Raw genomic sequence first — 19,585 nt, forward strand, 5'->3', positions numbered from 1 at the left:
GGTAAATAGATGAAGTATGTACTGGTAGCAACTGAGGAGGATGAAGATTTGGAAAGAGATACCAGTGGCCTACATATATTGGAAAACACCAGTAAGTATAACCTGAAGTCTTTCATAGTCAACTTTGCAGCATCGTGGAAGGAACTGAAAAAGGCAGCATTAGCCAATGGTTAGGAAAAAAAAAAATGTTTCATAAGCTTAATACAGAATTGAACTTTGAGGGCTAGTGATTTTCAGAGGGCAGGAAAACCCAGATGTTTCAGATAAAGATGTGATGGCATGGTCAGGAGAAAATGGTGGTGATCCTTGTTATCAGATGTTGAGTAATGCAGAAATTGCAGAGCAGTACTGCCATAAGTACTGCCATAGAAGAACAGGATAATGATGAAGAGTTTGAGAGGCCACCAAAACTGTCAGTTGTAAGAGATGCGATTGATGTTCTCATCAAGTATGCTGACCTGATGAAAGTAAAATGAAGGCCTTTTATCTACACTTAAAAATTCTTAAGAGACTGTGTCATAAAGGACCAGCATCAGTAGTTTATACATGTTTTACAATTTATCCTTTTCATCTCCTTGTTAAGAACTGTAAAAACATCTTTTGTTTTATTGCATCCTTTTGTGATTGTGTATTTATCATGTCTCACCATTCATGATATTGTGTATAGTATATTATGTCTCATCTTTCATGATATTGTGTATAGTATATTATGTCTCATCTTTCATGATATTGTGTACAGTATATTATGTCTTATCTTTCATGATACAGGTCCGCCATCACAAATCCGGCAATCAGTTATTCGGTTCCTTCAGTTATTCGGCACTAATTTTGGCTAGCATAATTTCAAATTTCCAGGGTTGCCACACCAACCTGCTGGTACTGTTTGGTAGCACTACTTGCTGCATAAGTCATTCCAATTTCTTTTTCTCCATTTATTGTTTTAACCTGCTTACTTTTAGCCCTAGCCATGGTTCCAATGAATAAAAGAAATGCTTCTCATTATGTAAAGCACCTACACAGCACATTATCCGTTAAAGATAAGGTGTCGGTTGCCATGAGCTCAGTCTCATGAAGCAGGAGAATATGCTTTATTATTACGCTAATATCATCACTACAGCTTACAGTGGAACCTCAAAAATCGAACTTAATCCGTTCCAGGAGCTAGTTCTAAATTCAAAAAGTCTGAAATTCAAAGCAATATTTCCCGTAAGAAATAATGGAAATACAATTAATCCGTTCCAGAAACCCAAAAATATTCACAAAAAAAAATACATTTTATAGAGATTAATTACAGTTTTACATACACACAACAAATGCTATAGTCTTTAATTATGTATAGTAATATAAAATAACATTTTTACTTACCTTTATTGAAGATTGGTGATGGCATCTGGAAGATAGGGAGGAGGAGAGAGGGAGTTGGGGTTATTGTTTGGAAGGAGAATCCCCCTCCATGAGGACTTCCGGTATCAAAGCCCTCTCTGGGGTTGCTTCCCTTCTCAGTATTGTAATGCCACTAGGACCAGCTTGAGAGTCATTGGACCCCAATCTCACAAAATAACGGTCTACAGTCCTCTGTTTCTGTCTCACAAAATAACTATCCACAGTCGTCTGTTTCTGTCTCACAAAATAACTGTCCACAATCATCTGTTTATCTCACAAAATAACTGTCCACAGTCGTCTGTTTGTCTCACAAAATAACTGTCCACAATCATCTGTTTCTCACAAAATAACTCCACAGTCATCTGTTTCTGTCTCACAAAATAACTGTCCACAATCGTCTGTTTGTCTCACAAAATAACTCCACAGTCGTCTGTTTCTGTCTCACAAAATAACTGTCCACAGTCGTCTGTTTCTGTCTCACAAAATAACTGTCCACAGTCCTCTGTACATCCTGGCAAGCTCAACAAGTCTCACTCCAATCTCATACTTCTGTATTATTTCCTTCTTCACATCTATGGTGTTTCTCACTTTCTTTACCACAAGGGTACCACTAGCAAGTTTCTTTGGGCCATGGCAGCTTACTTCACAGTCCTACAAGCACTAAACACAACGAAATAATCGTAAAATGTGTGAATGAGAGCGCAGGTTAGTGTTCACTCAAGCATAAACAAAGCTAGACTGCTCACGGCGCCTGCGCGGGGACACGGACAGAGCGGGCCAGCAGACAGGTCCCATACCTGGCGGTCCGAAATTAGAGGCGCGTTCGATAATTGGGACACAGTTTGTCTGAAAAAATGGTCTTATTTTCGAAACGTTCGATATTTGATACGTTCGATTTTTGAGGTTCCACTGAATTTGCCTATCACAGTTGATCTAATATGACCTAAGAAACAATATAAATAACATAAAACATGTTAAATACTACAGAATGAATAATATTTGGCATAACACCGAGCAGTTCGACAGAGTTATGAAGAGGATATGGTAAACAAATACCATTCTCCTATCCTTGTCTTGGGGCTTATATTAGAGAAAACGGAGTATAGCACAGGGCTAACTATAATATACACTCGTACTCCACCATAAACATGAAACAAAAAAGTTATTTTCTATAGATTATCACACATAGCAGCATATGTATAGAGAACCTAGGATAATCCCAAAAAAGTCAATGTGGCTTATTTTTAGTACCTGGCTTGGGTTAGCCATATATGATTTTTGGTAAATATTCGATTCCCAGCCAGGGTAGAAACATTAGGCGTGTTTCTTTACACCTGTTGTCTATGTTTACCCATCAGTAAATGGGTACCTGGGTGTTAGTCGACTAGTGTGGGTGTTATCCTGGGACACTGACTTAATTTTCTTGAAATACTCTGCATAACAAGCAGCTTTCTATACAGTAGTATGTCACTGATGTCAGCTAGGCCTGTATACCTTGTACATGTATGTGTAGTAAATAAAGATATTATTATTATTATTATTATTATTATTATTATTATTATTATTATTATTATTATATTATTATTATTATTATTATTTTCTCAGTTGTTTGTTGGGTTATCTTATTCAAACTTGGGCAATGTATGATTGAAAGATACTTCTTCACGTACACCAAAAATGAAAGAAATCAGACCATAAATAGCAGAGTTCACTTCTCAGCCATTAGCGGCCGCTTAGCGGTATATTTTTGTATGGTTTTTATGGTTATATTCTCATTTTTTCGGTCTCATTTGATAGAATGAAAGATATATTACAGAAATAGATATGATTTTAATTGCTTTCATGAAGAAAAGTACCTTGAAATTGCACTCACAGTTGCGAAAATGTTCTATTCTTTAGTGAAGCTCAAGAGTAAACAAATGACGTCACCGTCCAATACCTGTCCGCCTGCCAGTCCAAATTCCAGTACGGAGTCAAGAATGGATTGACATTATTTATACAATTATTACAATAATGCAGTAGTCTGCATAACAGTAAATCTTCTATTTTTTTTTGTGAATAAAAATTCCAAATGGTAAGCAAGAGTAATATAAGAGGGGCTTGTAGCCGTGACTAATGAACAGAGAAAATGTTATTTTAGTGCCAGGAATGTCTGCATTGTTTATTCTGGACCCTATTTTGAAATTGGCATCTGTTGAAATTTGTGTGAAATCGGCCAAATTGCCAATTTCTGACCACTTTATTGGGTAGTTGAAATAAGTGAATGGGCGGTTTCTTGTACTCAGTTGACAGACTAGAAGTAAATAAGTTTATTCAGGTATACACAAATACAGTTACATAGATTATCATACATAGCAGTGTATGTATAGAGAATCTAAGATAACCCAGAAAAGTCAGACAAAGTGACTTATTTCCAGTACCTGGCCTGGGCTTGCCATATATGATTTTTGGTAAATATCTTTTTTTTCTCGGTTGTTTGTTGGGTTATTTCATTGAAACTTGGGCACTGTATGATGGAAAGATGCTTCTCAACGTACAACAAAAATAAAAAAGACGGACGATAAATAAGGGAGTTCACTTCTCAGCCATTAGCCGCCTCTTTGCAGTATATTTTCGTATGGTTTTTATGGTTGTATTCTCATTTTTTGGACTCATTTGATAGAATGGAAGATATATTACAGAAATAGATATAATTTTGATTGTTTTCATGACGAAAAGTACCTTGAACTTGAGCTCAAAGTAGCGGAAATGTTCTATTTTTGCCGATGTTCAATGAACTGTGTAAGTCAAGTTGGTTAATTTTATTAAGTGTATTCTAACCTAACCACTCTGTAATTCGGCAAACTCAGTAATCCGGCACACTACAGGTCCCAATGATGCCGGATTTGTGATGGAGGATCTGTATTGCATTTGTCATATCTCATCTTTATTTTTATTGGCCAATGAAGGCATTTATGATTTTCAGTTTTTCTTTGTAGTTTATTATTTTTTACCTTTGGGAGCCATTTTGTTGGATGTCTTGAGATTTTTTCTATTTACATGTTGTTTTCTTATTAGGTGTGGACACCATGCAACAACTGCATTTAGATATACATGTATATATATATATATATATATATGTATGACACATGATATTTTTGTCTTGCAGTTGTGAGATTCAGTGAAGATTGTCATCAGGGGAGTGCTGTGGTAGCAGTGAAGGATGACGGTGAAGGACGGTGGTGGCGTGTAAGAGGTCTGGCCGGTGCAGTGAGCGGAAGGTGGTGGTGTGTGTCGATATGTGTGCTGCTGGTGGAGTTATGGCAGACACAGCAACTGTGGTGGTGATCAGCGGTGGTGCCCCATGTTGGTGCAGCAAGTGAAGCTGCAACTCCTCCTCCTCCTCATGCAATACAGTTCCTCTTGGTTGCTCACTTATCCTACTCAACACTCATAGATTGCAAGAAAAACAAAAGATACACTTATAAGGAAGTTAGTGTTGTCTCGCAGTTTCTGCGCAATAAATATCACGTTGGAAGTCCCAAATAACTCCAAAGGAAACTCCTCAGCAAGACTGTGGATCAGTCCTGCCAGGAAGACAAGAAAGAGGGCTGGCAGGCCAGAGAGACGAGATAACGAAAGCGTAACAGCACCTTCGAAGAAGGCGCTCAAATTTTTGGTTGATTGGCTGAGCAAGATCAGCGTGGTGGAGGTAAGCAAGATTAGCGAGGCGAGGAGCACCCTGCCAGACGTCCCTATGCCGCTCCTGAGCCCCCGGCCAAGTCCCAAGATGGCAACGCCCAGTAACTCCAACCTCTTCTACACGGTGGAGGTGGGCGACACGCGCTTCACCATACTGAGGCGCTACACCAACCTTAAGCCTATAGGCTCTGGAGCTCAGGGCATCGTCTGGTCAGTCTAAGTCCTTTCATAAAAACAATAATTCAAACAGTTACATAAATAACTTAATACTATAGTCAAAAATGATATAGAACTTAGATGACACTGCTGTAGGACAGTCTGGATTGTTACTTATTATTTCTTACATACTGCTTAATGTATGTGTGTGTGTGTGTTTGTGTTTGTTTTAGAAAGCATTTTGAGATTTCTATAAAACTGAGTTTGTTGATAATGTTATTGTTGCATTGAGAAAGTAGAAGTTTGTTATATGTACACCTTATTGTAGATGACTTATCATGGTGGCCCATAGCCATATCAGTTAATCATTTTTACTAACAGATACATTGGCCATTCCCCACTAAGGCATTGTGACCCAAATAAGGAAAACACATTCACCATTATTTAATCTGTAGCTGTCTTTCCACAATTCTAATCATACAACAGACTGGTATTTCTGCTTATCCTTCAATGTACAGGCATTGTATTTCCTACCCCCACAAGTCTAGTCCAAGTAACCAGTTTCCTTGAATCTCATCATAGGTGTTACCTTGCTAACATTTCAACAACACTTCTCAAAACCACTTGTCTCTACTCAAATTGATTTGACACACACACACACACACACACACACACACACACACACACACACACACACACACACACACACACACACACACACACACACACACACACACACACACACACACACACACACACACACACACGCACGCACACGCACACGCACACACACACTATAATTAATTTACTCTCTATGTTTCATCTTTCAACCCATCAAAAAAGTTTGTAATTTCATTCTTTTTTTCTGTGAATAATATTCACACTACAGATTGATCTCATACAGAGCATTCCACTGCTTCCTCCTCCTGACTGCAGCATTAAGATATTCTTCAAATCCATACAAAATATTGATGTCATTATGCTCTAGTACATGCCACTTTTTGTCTTCATTGATGAAGTTGTTTATTTTCACATACTGTATTCTTCAATATTTCTGTTACAGTACCTTCTTTCTTGCATCTGTTGTATGATTCGCCTTATTTTCATGGATTGATCTTTTGATAAATTAACTCCTAGTTATCTGTATACATTCATTTCTTTCATTCTTTCTCTCTCCAATCTGATGTCCAATCTTTCATTGCCTAGACTATTTCTTATTAGCATCACCTTGCTCTTTTCTGTGTTCACATTTAACTTCTTTCTTGTACAGACCTTCCCAAACTCCACTAACCTTTACAACTTCTCCACATCACTCAGAAGCACTGTGCCATCAGCAGAATAGCTATGACAACTCCCACATTACAGTATCAAATTCATTCTTTTAGGCTTACACATCTAATCAACATACAGACATTTACTTTTTTTTAACTCATCAGTAAACACTGTATGTTTCATAAGTATTGCAACATGACATCCCAGTCTAAGGGTCCACTTTTACTGGAAAGTAGCCCCCTTCTTTCCCACATACCCTAACTTGATGGTTCCTGACACAGGGTCACCTTACTGAGTGGCCTTAGTGTCTGACTCATGAACCCATCATTTAGACTAAATAATGGGAAAATTTCCCCATTTATAAAAAAATTCTGTATCCTATGGTTTGATTCAAATTATGGATGTGGGTTGATCTGTACCTAATGGACTTTAATTATATTAAGATTAGGATACTTGTAGTATGACAGTAAATTAGTCATGATAGCAGTAATTTGCAGTGTGACAGATGTTGCAAGTGTGTGGAATAAGTAGTAGGTTACCGAAAACAGTTAAGAGATTTTATGAGGATAGTGAGGCTCAGGTTAGAGTACGTAGGAGAAAGGGAGTGACTATTTTCTAGTAAAAGTAGGCCTTAAACAGGGATGCCTGATGTTGTCGCCATAGCTGTTTAACATATATATAGATGGGGTTGTAAAAGAAGTGAATATACTACAAAGTGGGAACTGTCAACTTTGACTTTTGGCTAAAGAGGTTTTTGTGGCATTTATGGATTTGGAAAAGGCATATGACAGGGTGGATAGGGGGGCAGTGTGGCAGATGTTGCAGGTGTATGGTATAGGAGGTAGGTAACTGAAAGTAGTGAAGAGTTTTTACAAGGATAGTGAGGCTCAGGTTAGAGTATGTAGGAGAGAGGGAGATTATTTCCCAGTAAAAGTAGGCCTTAGACAAGGATGTGTGATGTCACCATGGTTGCTCAGTTTATAGATGGGGTTGTAAGAGAAGTGAATGCTAGAGTCTGAGGGCAAGAGGTGTGGAGTTAAAAGATAAAGAATGTAACACAAAGTAGGAGTTGTCACAGTTGCTCTTTGCTGATGACACTGCGCTTTTGGGAGATTCCGAAGAGAAGTTGCAGAGGTTGGTGGATGAATTTGGTAGGGTATGTAAAAGAAGAAAATTAAAAGTGAATATAGGAAAGAGTAAGGTGATGAGAATAACAAAAAGATTATTTGATGAAAGATCGGATATCAGATTGAAGGGAGAGAGTAGGGAGGAGGTGAATGTATTCAGATATTTGGGAGTGGACATGTCAGCAGATGTGTCTATGAAGGATGAGGGGAAAAGGATGAGTAGTGCACTTAGGAGTCTGTGGAAACAAAGAACTTTGTCCGTGGAGGCAAAGAGGGGACTGTACGAGAGTATAGTTATACCAACACTCTTATATGGGTGTGAAGCATGGGTGATGAATATTGCAATGAAGAGAAGGCTGGAGGCAGTGGAGATGTCATGTCTGAGGGCAGTTTGTGGTGTGAATATAATGCAGAGAATTTGTAGTTTGGAAATTAGGAGAAGGTGCGGGATTACCAAAACTATCGTCCAGAGGGCTGAGGAGAGGTTGTTGAGGTGGTTCGGACATGTAGAGAGAATGGAGCAAAACAGAATGACTTCGAGAGTGTTTATATCTGTAGTGGAGGGAAGGCGGGGTAGGGGTCGGCCTAGGAAAGGTTGGAGGGAGGGGGTATAGGAGGTTTTGTGTACGAGGGGCTTGGACTTCCAGCAAGCATGTGCGAGTGTATTTAATAGTAAATGGAGACAAATGGTTATTAATACTTGATGTACTGTTGGAGTGTGAGCAAAGTAACATTTATGAAGGGATTCTGGGAAACTGGCAGGCCGGACTTGAGTCCTGGAGATAGGAAGTACAGTGTCTCCACTCTGAAGGAGGGGTGTTAATGATGCAGTTTTATAAATGTAGTGTAAAGCACCCCTCTGGCAAGATAGTGTTGGAGTGAATGATGATGAAAGTTTTTCTTTTTTGGGCTACCCTGCCTTGGTGGGAATCGGCCCACGTGTTAAAAAAAAAAAATGGAAATTAAAAGTTAACATAGGAAAGAACAAGGTTATGAAAGTAACAAAAAAAATTAGGAATTAAAAGATTAAATATCAGACTGGAAGGGGGAGTGTGGAGGAGGTGAATGTGTTTGGATGTTCAGGAGTGGACTTATTGGTGGATGGGTCTATGAAAGACAAGGTTAACCATAGAATTGATGAGGGGGTATGTGGAAAGGGGGTGGTGCAATGAGGCATCTGTGAAGATGGAGAATGCTTTCCATGGAAGCATAAAGGGGAATGTATAAGAGTATAGTGGTACCACCACTCTTATGAGTGTAAAGCATGGGTTGTGAATGTTGCAGTGAGGAGGCTGAAGGCAGTGGAGATGTACCTGAGGGCAAAGTGTGTGTGGTGCATATATTATCCAGAGAATTTGTAGTTTGGAGAATAAAAAGAGGTGTAGGGCTTCTGAAAGATTATCTAGAGAGCCGAGGAGTGGTGGTTGAGGTGGTTTGAGTATTTAGAGAGGATAGAGCAAAACAGGATGGCTTGGAGGGTGTATAAATCTGTGGCAGAGGAAAGGCAAAGTAGGAGGTTACCCTAGGAAAGGTTAGAGGGAGGTGGTAAAGGAGTTTTTTATTGTGAGGGGCTTAGACATCGAGCAAGTAGGGGGGGGGTTGTGTGTGTTTGTTGGATAGGAGTGAGTGGAAACAAGGAGTTTTTGTAAATAACAAAAAGGCACAATACCATAACTGGAACAATACACAAATAACCCGCACATAAAAGGGAAGGGACGTTTCGGTCCGACTTGACCATTGACAAAGTCACACTGTGAGTCACAGTGTGACTTTGTCAATGGTCCAAGTCGGACCGAAACGTCGTCGTAAGCTTCTCTCTTTTATGTGCGGGTTATTTGTGTAAGGAGTTTTTGTGACTTGAGTGTGAGCAAGGTAACATTTATAAAGTGATTCAGGGAAACTGGTTAGCCAGACTTGAGTCTTGAAGGTGGGAAATACAGTGTCATCACTTTACAGAAGGGGTGGGGATATTTGCAGTTTGAAGGGGCATCTGAACATACTTCTGGCAAGAAAGTAGTAGTGAGTGATGGTGAATAGATGTGTAGTGTAGTGATGATAGATGTGTAGAGATGGTAGATATGTTGTGATGGTGTTTCTTCTTTTCTGGGTCACCCTACCTTGGTAGGAGATGGGCAGCATATTATCAAAAAAAAAAAATTGGCATTGATAGCAGTAAACTATTATGATAGTTAATAATTGCTGTTGAGGGCAGAGAATTATGTTAACATGTGATGTTCAAATTACTGAATAACCAAATAGTTTGTGAAACATTTAACTTGACACACTAACCTGAGCATCACTACATAAAAACCCCTTTTTAGCTTTTACCAACTAAATATGATTCCATACATTTGCAACACTTGCCACAGTGCATCCCTATCCATCCAATTAAGTCTTCTATATACATACAAAAATGTGACAGATGTCCTTATCTTTATCAAACTATTACTCACATTCCTGAATGCAAACACTTGGTCCGCACATATCCCTTCCCTTTCTAGATTCTTCTTGTTCCACAGTAATATTAGTGTCGGTTATTTTCATAACTCTTTCTCTAATAATTCTAGCCTACACTACTTGGTGTGTTCAGTTAACATTACTCTCCTATAAGTATTAAACTGTTTGTTGTTTCTTCTTCTATATACAAAGGAAATATGTGTGCTTTCAGCTAATCTTGAAGTACAGTGGACCCCCGCATAACGATGGCATCGCATAGCGATTTTTCCGCATAACGATTACTTTTATCGGAAAATTTTTGCCCCGCATACCGATTAAAAACCCGCATACCGATTTTCGTCCGAGACGCGTCCAATGTGCCCTCAGCCAGCCTCACATGTGCCGCTCCGTCCCATTGTTTACCAGCCAGCCTCCGCGGTAACATCCAAGCATACACTCGGAATATTTCGTATTATTACAGTATTTTCGGTGCTGTTTCTGGAAAATAAGTGACCATGGGCCCCAAGAAAGCTTCTAGTGCCAACCCTACACCTCAAAGGGTAAGAATTACTATAGAGATGAAGAAAGAGATAATTGATAAGTATGAAAGTGGAGTGCGTATAGCCGACCTAGTCAAGCTGTACAAGAAACCCCAATCAACCATCGCTACTATTGTGGGCACCAGAAAGACAATCAAGGAAGCTGTTCTTGCCAAAGGTTCAACTGTGTTTTCGAAACAAAGATCGCAATTGATGGAAGATGTTGAGAGACTCTTATTGGTGTGGATAAATGAAAAACAGATAGCAGGAGATAGCGTCTCTCAAGCGATCATATGTGAAAAGGCTAGGAAGTTGCATGACGATTTAATTAAAAAAATGCCTGCAACTAGTGATGATGTGAGTGAATTTAAGGCCAGCAAAGGTTGGTTTGAGAGATTTAAGAAGCGTAGTGGCATCCATAGTGTGATAAGGCATGGTGAGGCTGCCAGTTCGGACCACAAAGCGGCTGAAAAATATGTGCAGGAATTCAAGGAGTACATAGAAACTGAAGGACTGAAACCTGAACAAGTGTTTAATTGTGATGAAACAGGCCTGTTCTGGAAGAAAATGCCAAGCAGGACCTACATTACTCAGGAGGAAAAGGCACTCCCAGGACATAAGCCTATGAAAGACAGGCTTACTTTGTTGATGTGTGCCAATGCTACTGGTGATTGCAAAGTGAAGCCTTTATTAGTGTATCACTCTGAAACTCCCAGAGCGTTCAGGCAAAAGAATGTCCTCAAGGATAATTTGTGTGTGCTGTGGAGGGCAAACAGTAAGGCATGGGTCACTAGGGAATTTTTCTATAACTGGTTACACCATGCATTTGCCCCCAATGTGAAAAATTACCTAACTGAAAAGAAATTAGAACTTAAGTGCCTCCTGGTGTTAGACAATGCCCCTGGTCATCCTACAGACGTGTCAGAGCGACTTTATGGGGACATGAGCTTCATTAAGGTGAAGTTTTTGCCTCCTAATACCACTCCTCTCCTGCAGCCCATGGACCAGCAGGTTATTTCCAACTTCAAGAAACTGTACACAAAAGCTCTGTTTGAAAGGTGCTTTGTAATGACCTCAGAAACTCAACTGACTCTAAGAGAGTTTTGGAGAGATCACTTTAATATCCTCAATTGTGTAAACCTTATAGGTAAGGCTTGGGAGGAAGTGACAAAGAGGACCTTGAACTCTGCTTGGAAGAAACTGTGGCCAGAATGTGTAGACAAAAGGGATTTTGAAGGGTTTGAGGCTAACCCTGAGAATCCTGTGCCAGTTGAGGAATCCATTGTGGCATTGGGAAAGTCCTTGGGGTTGGAGGTTAGTGGGGAGGATGTGGAAGAGTTGGTGGAGGAGGACAATGAAGAACTAACCACTGATGAGCTGCTAGATCAACTTCAACAGCAAGAGGCCACACCTGAGGAAATTGCTTCGGAGGAGGGGAGAGAGAAATTGAAGAAGTTGCCTACTTCAAAGATTAAGGAAATCTGTGCTAAGTGGCTTGAAGTGCAAACCTTCATGGATGAAAATCACCCTCACACAGCTATTGCAAGCCGTGCTGGTGATTATTACACTGACAATGTTGTGAAACACTTTAGGCAAGTCATAAAGGAACGAGAGGTACAGGCCACTATGGACAGATATCTTGTGCGAAAGAAGTCCAGTGACTCTGAAGCTGGCCCTAGTGGCATTAAAAGAAGAAGGGAAGTAACCCCAGAAAAGGACTTACTACCTCAAGTCCTAATGGAAGGGGATTCCCCTTCTAAACAGTAAGAAGATATTGCTCTCCCCTCCTCCCATCCCATCAATCATCACCAGATCTTCAATAAAAGTAAGTGTCATTTAATTGTGCATGCCTTTTTCAGTTTGTGTGTATTAAAATTAACATTTCATGTGGTAAAAAAAATTTTTTTTCATACTTTTGGGCGTCTTGCACGGATTAATTTTATTTCCATTATTTCTTATGGGGAAAATTGATTCGCATAACGATTATTTCGCATAACGATGAGCCCTCTTGCACGGATTAAAATCGTTAACCGGGGGTCCACTGTACCTTACTTATACAGCAGGTTAGGTTCTGGGTTACCGCTGTATAGTGTAAATCACTATAAAGTGAAACATAGCCTTTTTTCACTTTCAAATGCAAATGAAAGTCTGATAACATGTTTACACTATCCAATATTGAGAAATGGAGCTAATTATTAAAAATGCATATACAGTGGCCCCTCGACCAACGATATTGATCCGTTCCAGAGAGCTTGACCTTAAAGCAGATTTATCATTAGCCGAATTAATTTTCCCCATAAGAAATAATGAAAATAGAATTAATCCATTCCAAACACTCAAAAGTATGAAATTTTTTCTTTTTCTCATGAAATATACATTTTCCTAAACAGAAAAAGTAGGATACATGCACAATAAATACTGTACTAAATGAAGAATAAAGGACACTTACCTTTATTTAAGATGTAGTGATGAGTGATGAGATAGGAGGAGGGGAGATGGAGGTGTATTATTGTTTGGAAGGGGAATCCCCTTCCATAAGGGCTATAGGTACCAATTCCTTTTAGGGGGTTACTTCCCTTCTTTGTTTTTTAATGCCACTGGGAACAACTTGAGAGTCACTGGACCTCTGTCGCACCAAAAATCTGTTCATAGAGCTCTGTACTTTGCGTTCCTTTAAGATTTTCCTAAAATTGGCCAAAATATCTTTGAGTATTTGCGATCTGTTTCAAAAACATGCTTGCACCTTTTGTAACAGCTTCCTTGATTGCCTTTCTGTTGGCCAAGATAGTAGCAATGGTTGATTGCTACTATCTTGGCCAGCATGGAGGCATGCACTCTACTTTCATACTTGGTAATTATCTCCTTCTTCAATTCGATTGTAATTCTCACCCTTTTTACCACAGGTTTGGCACTAAAAGCTTTCTTTGGGCCCATGGTGGCTTATTTAGCAGTTACAAGCACTAAAAACACTGGAATAATACAAAATGTACCGAGTGTATGCGTGGAACCGACCAGACTGGCTTGTAAACAATAGCACACTAACTGTAGAGGCAGGGCAGCTGAGGCGTGCTCAGGCCAAACAAACGTGTGGAGGCATTCGGGACAAATGTTGTTAGTCGAGTTTTTCATCGTTGGTTGGGCCAAAATTTTTACGCTCAAATGTATTGTTAGGCGATTTTATCATTAGACGATGCCATCGTTGGTCAAGGGTCCACTGTACTGTGCACACATTGCTTACCTTAAAATATTTTCATCCTTAGCTTATAGTGAGTAGTGAATATATTTATTGTAGGAAGTCTTAAATAGATGACGAATGGATATACAGTGGAACGTTGACTTAAGAGTGTCCCAATGTATGAATTTTTTGAGATATGAGCAGTCAGTCGGTCGATTTTTTGCTGAGTTATGAGCCAACATTTGAGTTACGAGCCAGCTCCCCCCCAAATACCCCTTCAACCCAAAACCTGGACATCTCTTTTGTTTATCTATGATTTCATGCTTTAATTCCATGGAAATCATTATCTTTTTCTTATCAGCACTGTCCTTTATACTTACTTTCTTAGGACCCATGGTTAGAAAAGTGAAATTTGGCCAAGTGACTATCAAAAATGTAAGCAGATCACAAGAGAACTGCTCCCACAGTAAGGTAAACAGTGCACTGAGTTGATTTCATTCTGAAGCTCTCGTTGATATAATAATGTATTATTATTATTAATTTAGGGAACTAAAGCTCTGTCATTATTATAATTATTATTTTTATTATTATTATTATTATTATTATTATTAATAATAATTTAGGGAACTTGAGCATATATCCATTTCCCTAGATCAAGAGCCCCTCACCAGCATTAAGGTTCCTTGACACTGGTGAGGGTCTCTTGATCTAGGGAATTGGATATGTGTCTCAGTAGTATCAGTTACTAGTACCAGTGTCAGTAGTAATATTACGACTCATACACTGACCGTTACTGATCCTCTGCTCCTGCGTGAATCACTGACTGTTATTCACTGTTACAGCTGACCTAGCATGATTTGTATGTCGCTTACCCTCTTGCACTGTGAGTCAGTTCAAGTGAGACGTTAGGACAGATGGCAGGTCAGACGAGGCGCTCCCCATATATTCCATCCATTATACATACTTAACATCCTATGTGAGTGTTTCTTACCCAATCCACGTTTTGAAATCCCACGCGACATGTGCTCTTGTTCCCTAAATTAATGATAATAATAATAATAATAACGATAGAGCTTCAGTTCCCTAAATTATCAATAATAATAATAATTATTGCAATAATGATAGAGCTTCAGTTCCCTAAATTAATAATAATAATTATTATTATAATAATGATAGAGCTTCAGTTTCCTAAATTATTATCAATAATAATAATAATAATAATTATTATTATTATTATTACAATAACAATAGAGCTTCAGTTCCCAAAATTAATAATAATAATAATGATAATGTTGTACATAATACATACATAATAATAATTCAGAATGCTGCCACTAGTTGGCGCAGCTGATGTTCACATCGTTGTCGAAGTAGTTCTCTCCTGATTTGGTTACAATTTTGAGAGTCATTTGGCTCTTCTAACCATGGGTCCTAAGAAAATAAGTGCAAAGGGCAGTGCTGAGAAGAAATAGATGATGATTTCCATGGAATTAATGCATGAAATCATAAACATATGCAAGGTGTACGAGTTGTGGATTTAGCTAGACAATACCAGCGCAGTACATCTACTATATGTATGGTACTAAAGCAGCAGGAATCAATAAAGGCTATAGTGCCTGCCAAGAGTGTTACAGTAACGTCTAAGCTGCCGACCTCTGTCCATGAAAAGATGGAGAAGCTGCTGCTGACGTGGTTGAGAGAGAAGCAGCTCACAGGAGATACCATATCAGTTATGTTCAGTGATTAAACAAGACAAATTGTATCAGTTATGTTCATTGTGTAAGTATATATACACTTTATATAAACAGTTTATTATTTCTTTACATTCTGTAGTGTATTATGATTTGTTATGTGTTTATATACGAAATTTTTAGTGTTTTCCTTAGAAAACTAGTGATATACTGCAGTTAGCCTCAAAAATACTCCATTTTCTCTTACAGTAAGAGCATGGGAAGATACTATATAGTCAAATTGGATAGGAAATGGCAGACGCTTCCACTGCTGCCTCTGCCACCATATTATGGCCTATTTTATTCATTCTTTATTTTTTTATTTATTTATTTATTAACAATTTGAGCACACATACAGAGGTACAAAAAAATACAGATAAGAGCAGCATGCCAAAGCCACTTATACTATGCATAGCATTACGGGCTGGCTTAAAATTAACTTAAGATTAACTAAGCAATGATGAAATCAGTGATAAAACATTAATGTAAACAGATTACTATAAAGCACAAGTGAGTATTACAAAGACAGGTCATATGGTTGCATGCATTGTTGTACATTCAGTCGTATGGAGTATTCTGTTAGCTAGTGTATTTAAAAAATAATAAAGTTAGATTGGGTTTTAGGTTTAACATTTATGTGATATAATTGTGAGAAACATTTAAGATATACAATTTATAAGGTTCAGTTATTCAATATTTATTTGGTTTTGGGTGAGTAAGTGATCTTTGAGAAGAGACTTGAATTTATAAACAGGTAGTGTTTCTTTTATATTTACAGGTAATGAATTCCAGATTTTAGGGCCTTTTATGTGCATTGAGTTTTTGCATAGTGTGAGATGGACACGAGGAACATCAAAGAGTGATCTGTGCCTTGTGTTATGGTCATGTGTTCTGTTGAGGTTGGCAAGGAGATGTTTGAGGGGAGGGTTAATATCAGAGTTAAGTGTTCTATGTATGTAATAGGTGCAGTAATAAGTATGGTTGTTTTGTATGGTGAGTAGGTTTAGTGTATTGAATATTGGTGGAGTGTGCTGCCTGTAGTGAGAATTTGTTATCATTCTAATTGCAGCCTTTTGTTGGGTAATTAGTGGTCTGAGATGGTTAATTGTTGTTGAGCCCCATGCACAAATTCCATAGGTGAGATAGGGGTAAATAAGAGAGTGATATAGGGCCAGGAGGGCTGACTGTGGAGCATAGTACCGTATCTTCGATAGTATGCCTTCAGTCTTGGAAATTTTCTTAGAAATTTGTTGTATATGTGTATGAAATTTGAGTCTATTATCAAGGTGGATTCCTAAGAATTTTCCCTCTGTTAGCTTTGTGATAGGTGATCCGTTTATCATTATGTTAAGAGGGACATCTGTAGCTCTGTTACCAAACTGAATGAAGTAGGTTTTGTCAGTGTTTAGTGTAAGTTTGTTAGTCCTCATCCAGGTAGATATTTTCTGTAATTCGGTATTTACAGTATTGGCTAGCGTGACTGGGCTCAGGTGGGAGAAGACGTATGTAGTGTCATCTGCAAATAGTGTGGGTTTGAGTAATTGCGAAGCATTTGGAAGGTCATTTATGTATAGGAGAAAGAGAAGAGGGCCAAGGACACTTCCCTGTGGGACACCAACTGTAATTGGTTGCGCAGAAGAGTTTGCCCCATTTGCGTACACATATTGGCTTCTGTTGCTGAGGTATGACTTGAGGTAGTTGAGGGAGTGCCCTCTTATACCATAGTGTGACAATTTTACGTGGAGCAAGTCATGGTCAACTGTATCAAAAGCTTTACGTAAGTCAATGAAGATCCCCAGTGGGACTTCTTTTTTCTCTATTGCAGTGTATGTATATATGTTCTAGCATGTGTATAATAGCATCATTAGTATTTTTATTAGGCCTGAATCCAAATTGGCAGGGGTTGAGTATGTTTTGGGAGATAAGGTAGGAGTAGATTCGTTTATGAATTAATTTTTCGAAGATTTTTGAGAGAGGGTTTAAGTTGGATATTGGCCTATAGTTATTCAACTCTGTTTGGTCTCCTCCTTTGTGGATCGGGGTGACCCTTGCTATTTTGAGTACTGTAGGGAAGGTGGAGGATTCAATGGATTTGTTAAAGAGTGTTGCAATGATTGGTGATAGCACTTGTGACACTTTTTTGTATATAAAGAGTGGTAAGGTATTTAAATCTCCTGCCTTGTTTTTTAGTGCGTTGATAATAAGGGAGACTTTGTATGGGTTAGTCGGAGCTAGGAACAGTGTGTTCGGGTAGTTGCCGGTGAGGTAGTCATTTGGTGGGGTATCTGAGCTTGGGATTTTATTGGCAAGGTTTTGTCCTATAGTGGAGAAGAAATCATTGAGTCTGTTTGCTGTTTCTGTTGGTGGGAGTTGGGGTTCATCTGATTTTGCTAATTTTATTTCGCTATTTCGTGATATCTTTTTTGTTCCCAGAATTACTGATAGGGTTTTCCAGGTCTTTTTTATATCACCTCGTAAGTTGGATAATCTGTTCTCATAATACAATTTTTTTGCCCTTCTTATCAGGCTGGTTAGGATTGACGAGTAACGTTTTGTTTGGTCTCTGGTTATGTGACCCATTCTGTACTGTTTTTCATATTGGTGTTTTGTATTTATGGATTTGAGAATGCTGGGTGTTAGCCAGGGACTGTTCAGTCTATTAGCTGTCATCTGTTTAGTTTTTTTAGGGCAGTGCTTGTTATAGAGGTATTGGGTCTTTTTTAGAAAATTATTAATACATTCGTCAATATCTGTATAGATTTCTAGCTCAGTGTGCCAGTCAATGTTTGCTACTGCTGTTGTGAAGTTATTAATGGCTGCGTCATTGTGAAGTCTGAAGGTGACTTTAGTAGTGTCTTGGGGTAGTTTACCAAGAGTTGTTATGAGGAAAGTAGGGTAGTGGTCTGTGGTATTATCTGTAATTATGCCTGATTTTAAAGGGGATATGGTGCTGGTCCAGATGTGGTCAAGTAGGGAAACACTAGTCTCTGTAACTCTTGTAGGTTTTGTTACTGTTGGTAGCAACATACAGTTACTCATTGTGTTTGTGAATTCAGTAACGTGTGGGTCCTGGTCTTGCAGGAGATTTATATTGAAGTCACTAACAATGATGATCTGATAAGAAATGTCACCATATCAAAAACAATATACTCAGATCACAACATAATTGAGGTTCAGACATGTATGCGTGGAGCCCCAGACCGACAAAATGAGACTAGTCACGAGGGAGCATTCACCAAATTCAACTTCAATAACAAAAACATAAAGTGGGACCAAGTAAACCAAGTCCTAACCGATATAAGCTGGGAAGATATACTAAGCAACACAGACCCAAACTTATGCCTAGAACAGATTAACTCGGTGGCACTCGATGTATGCACAAGGCTTATTCCTCTAAGAAAAAGGAGGAGTAGATGTAAAATAGAAAGAGACAGGCGCTCCCTTTACAGGCGACGGAAAAGAATAACAGAGCGGCTAAAAGAGGTCAATATATCTGAAATGCGCAGGGAGACACTGGTCAGAGAAATAGCAAGCATCGAACTTAAGCTAAAAGAATCCTTTAGGAGTCAGGAATCGCGGGAAGAACTGAAAGCCATAAATGAAATCGAAAGAAACCCAAAGTATTTCTTCTCCTATGCCAAATCAAAATCGAGAACAACGTCCAGTATTGGGCCCCTACTTAAACAAGATGGGTCCTACACAGATGACAGCAAGGAAATGAGTGAGCTACTCAAGTCCCAATATGACTCAGTTTTTAGCAAGCCGCTAACCAGACTGAGAGTCGAAGATCAAAATGAATTTTTTATGAGAGAGCCACAAAATTTGATTAACACAAGCCTATCCGATGTTATCCTGATGCCAAATGACTTCGAACAGGCGATAAATGACATGCCCATGCACTCTGCCCCAGGGCCAGACTCATGGAACTCTGTGTTCATCAAGAACTGCAAGAAGCCCCTATCACGAGCCTTTTCCATCCTATGGAGAGGGAGCATGGACACGGGGGTCGTCCCTCAGTTACTAAAAACAACAGACATAGCCCCACTCCACAAAGGGGGCAGTAAAGCAACAGCAAAGAACTACAGA

General features: G+C 38.9%; 1 protein-coding gene across 1 annotated transcript in view; it reads left to right on the top strand.

The window, feature by feature from the left end:
• Positions 1-19,585, top strand: part of LOC128688052 (stress-activated protein kinase JNK-like) — a 1,031,745-nt gene that overhangs the window by 635,995 nt on the left and 376,165 nt on the right. The window contains 1 exon segment of the mRNA XM_070083800.1: positions 4,532-5,274. Within this exon segment, the coding sequence (XP_069939901.1) occupies positions 5,120-5,274 (155 nt within the window). The 5' untranslated portion in view covers positions 4,532-5,119.

This window comes from Cherax quadricarinatus, chromosome 10, assembly GCF_038502225.1.
Source record: "Cherax quadricarinatus isolate ZL_2023a chromosome 10, ASM3850222v1, whole genome shotgun sequence".
In the NCBI taxonomy this organism is placed as follows: domain Eukaryota; kingdom Metazoa; phylum Arthropoda; class Malacostraca; order Decapoda; family Parastacidae; genus Cherax; species Cherax quadricarinatus.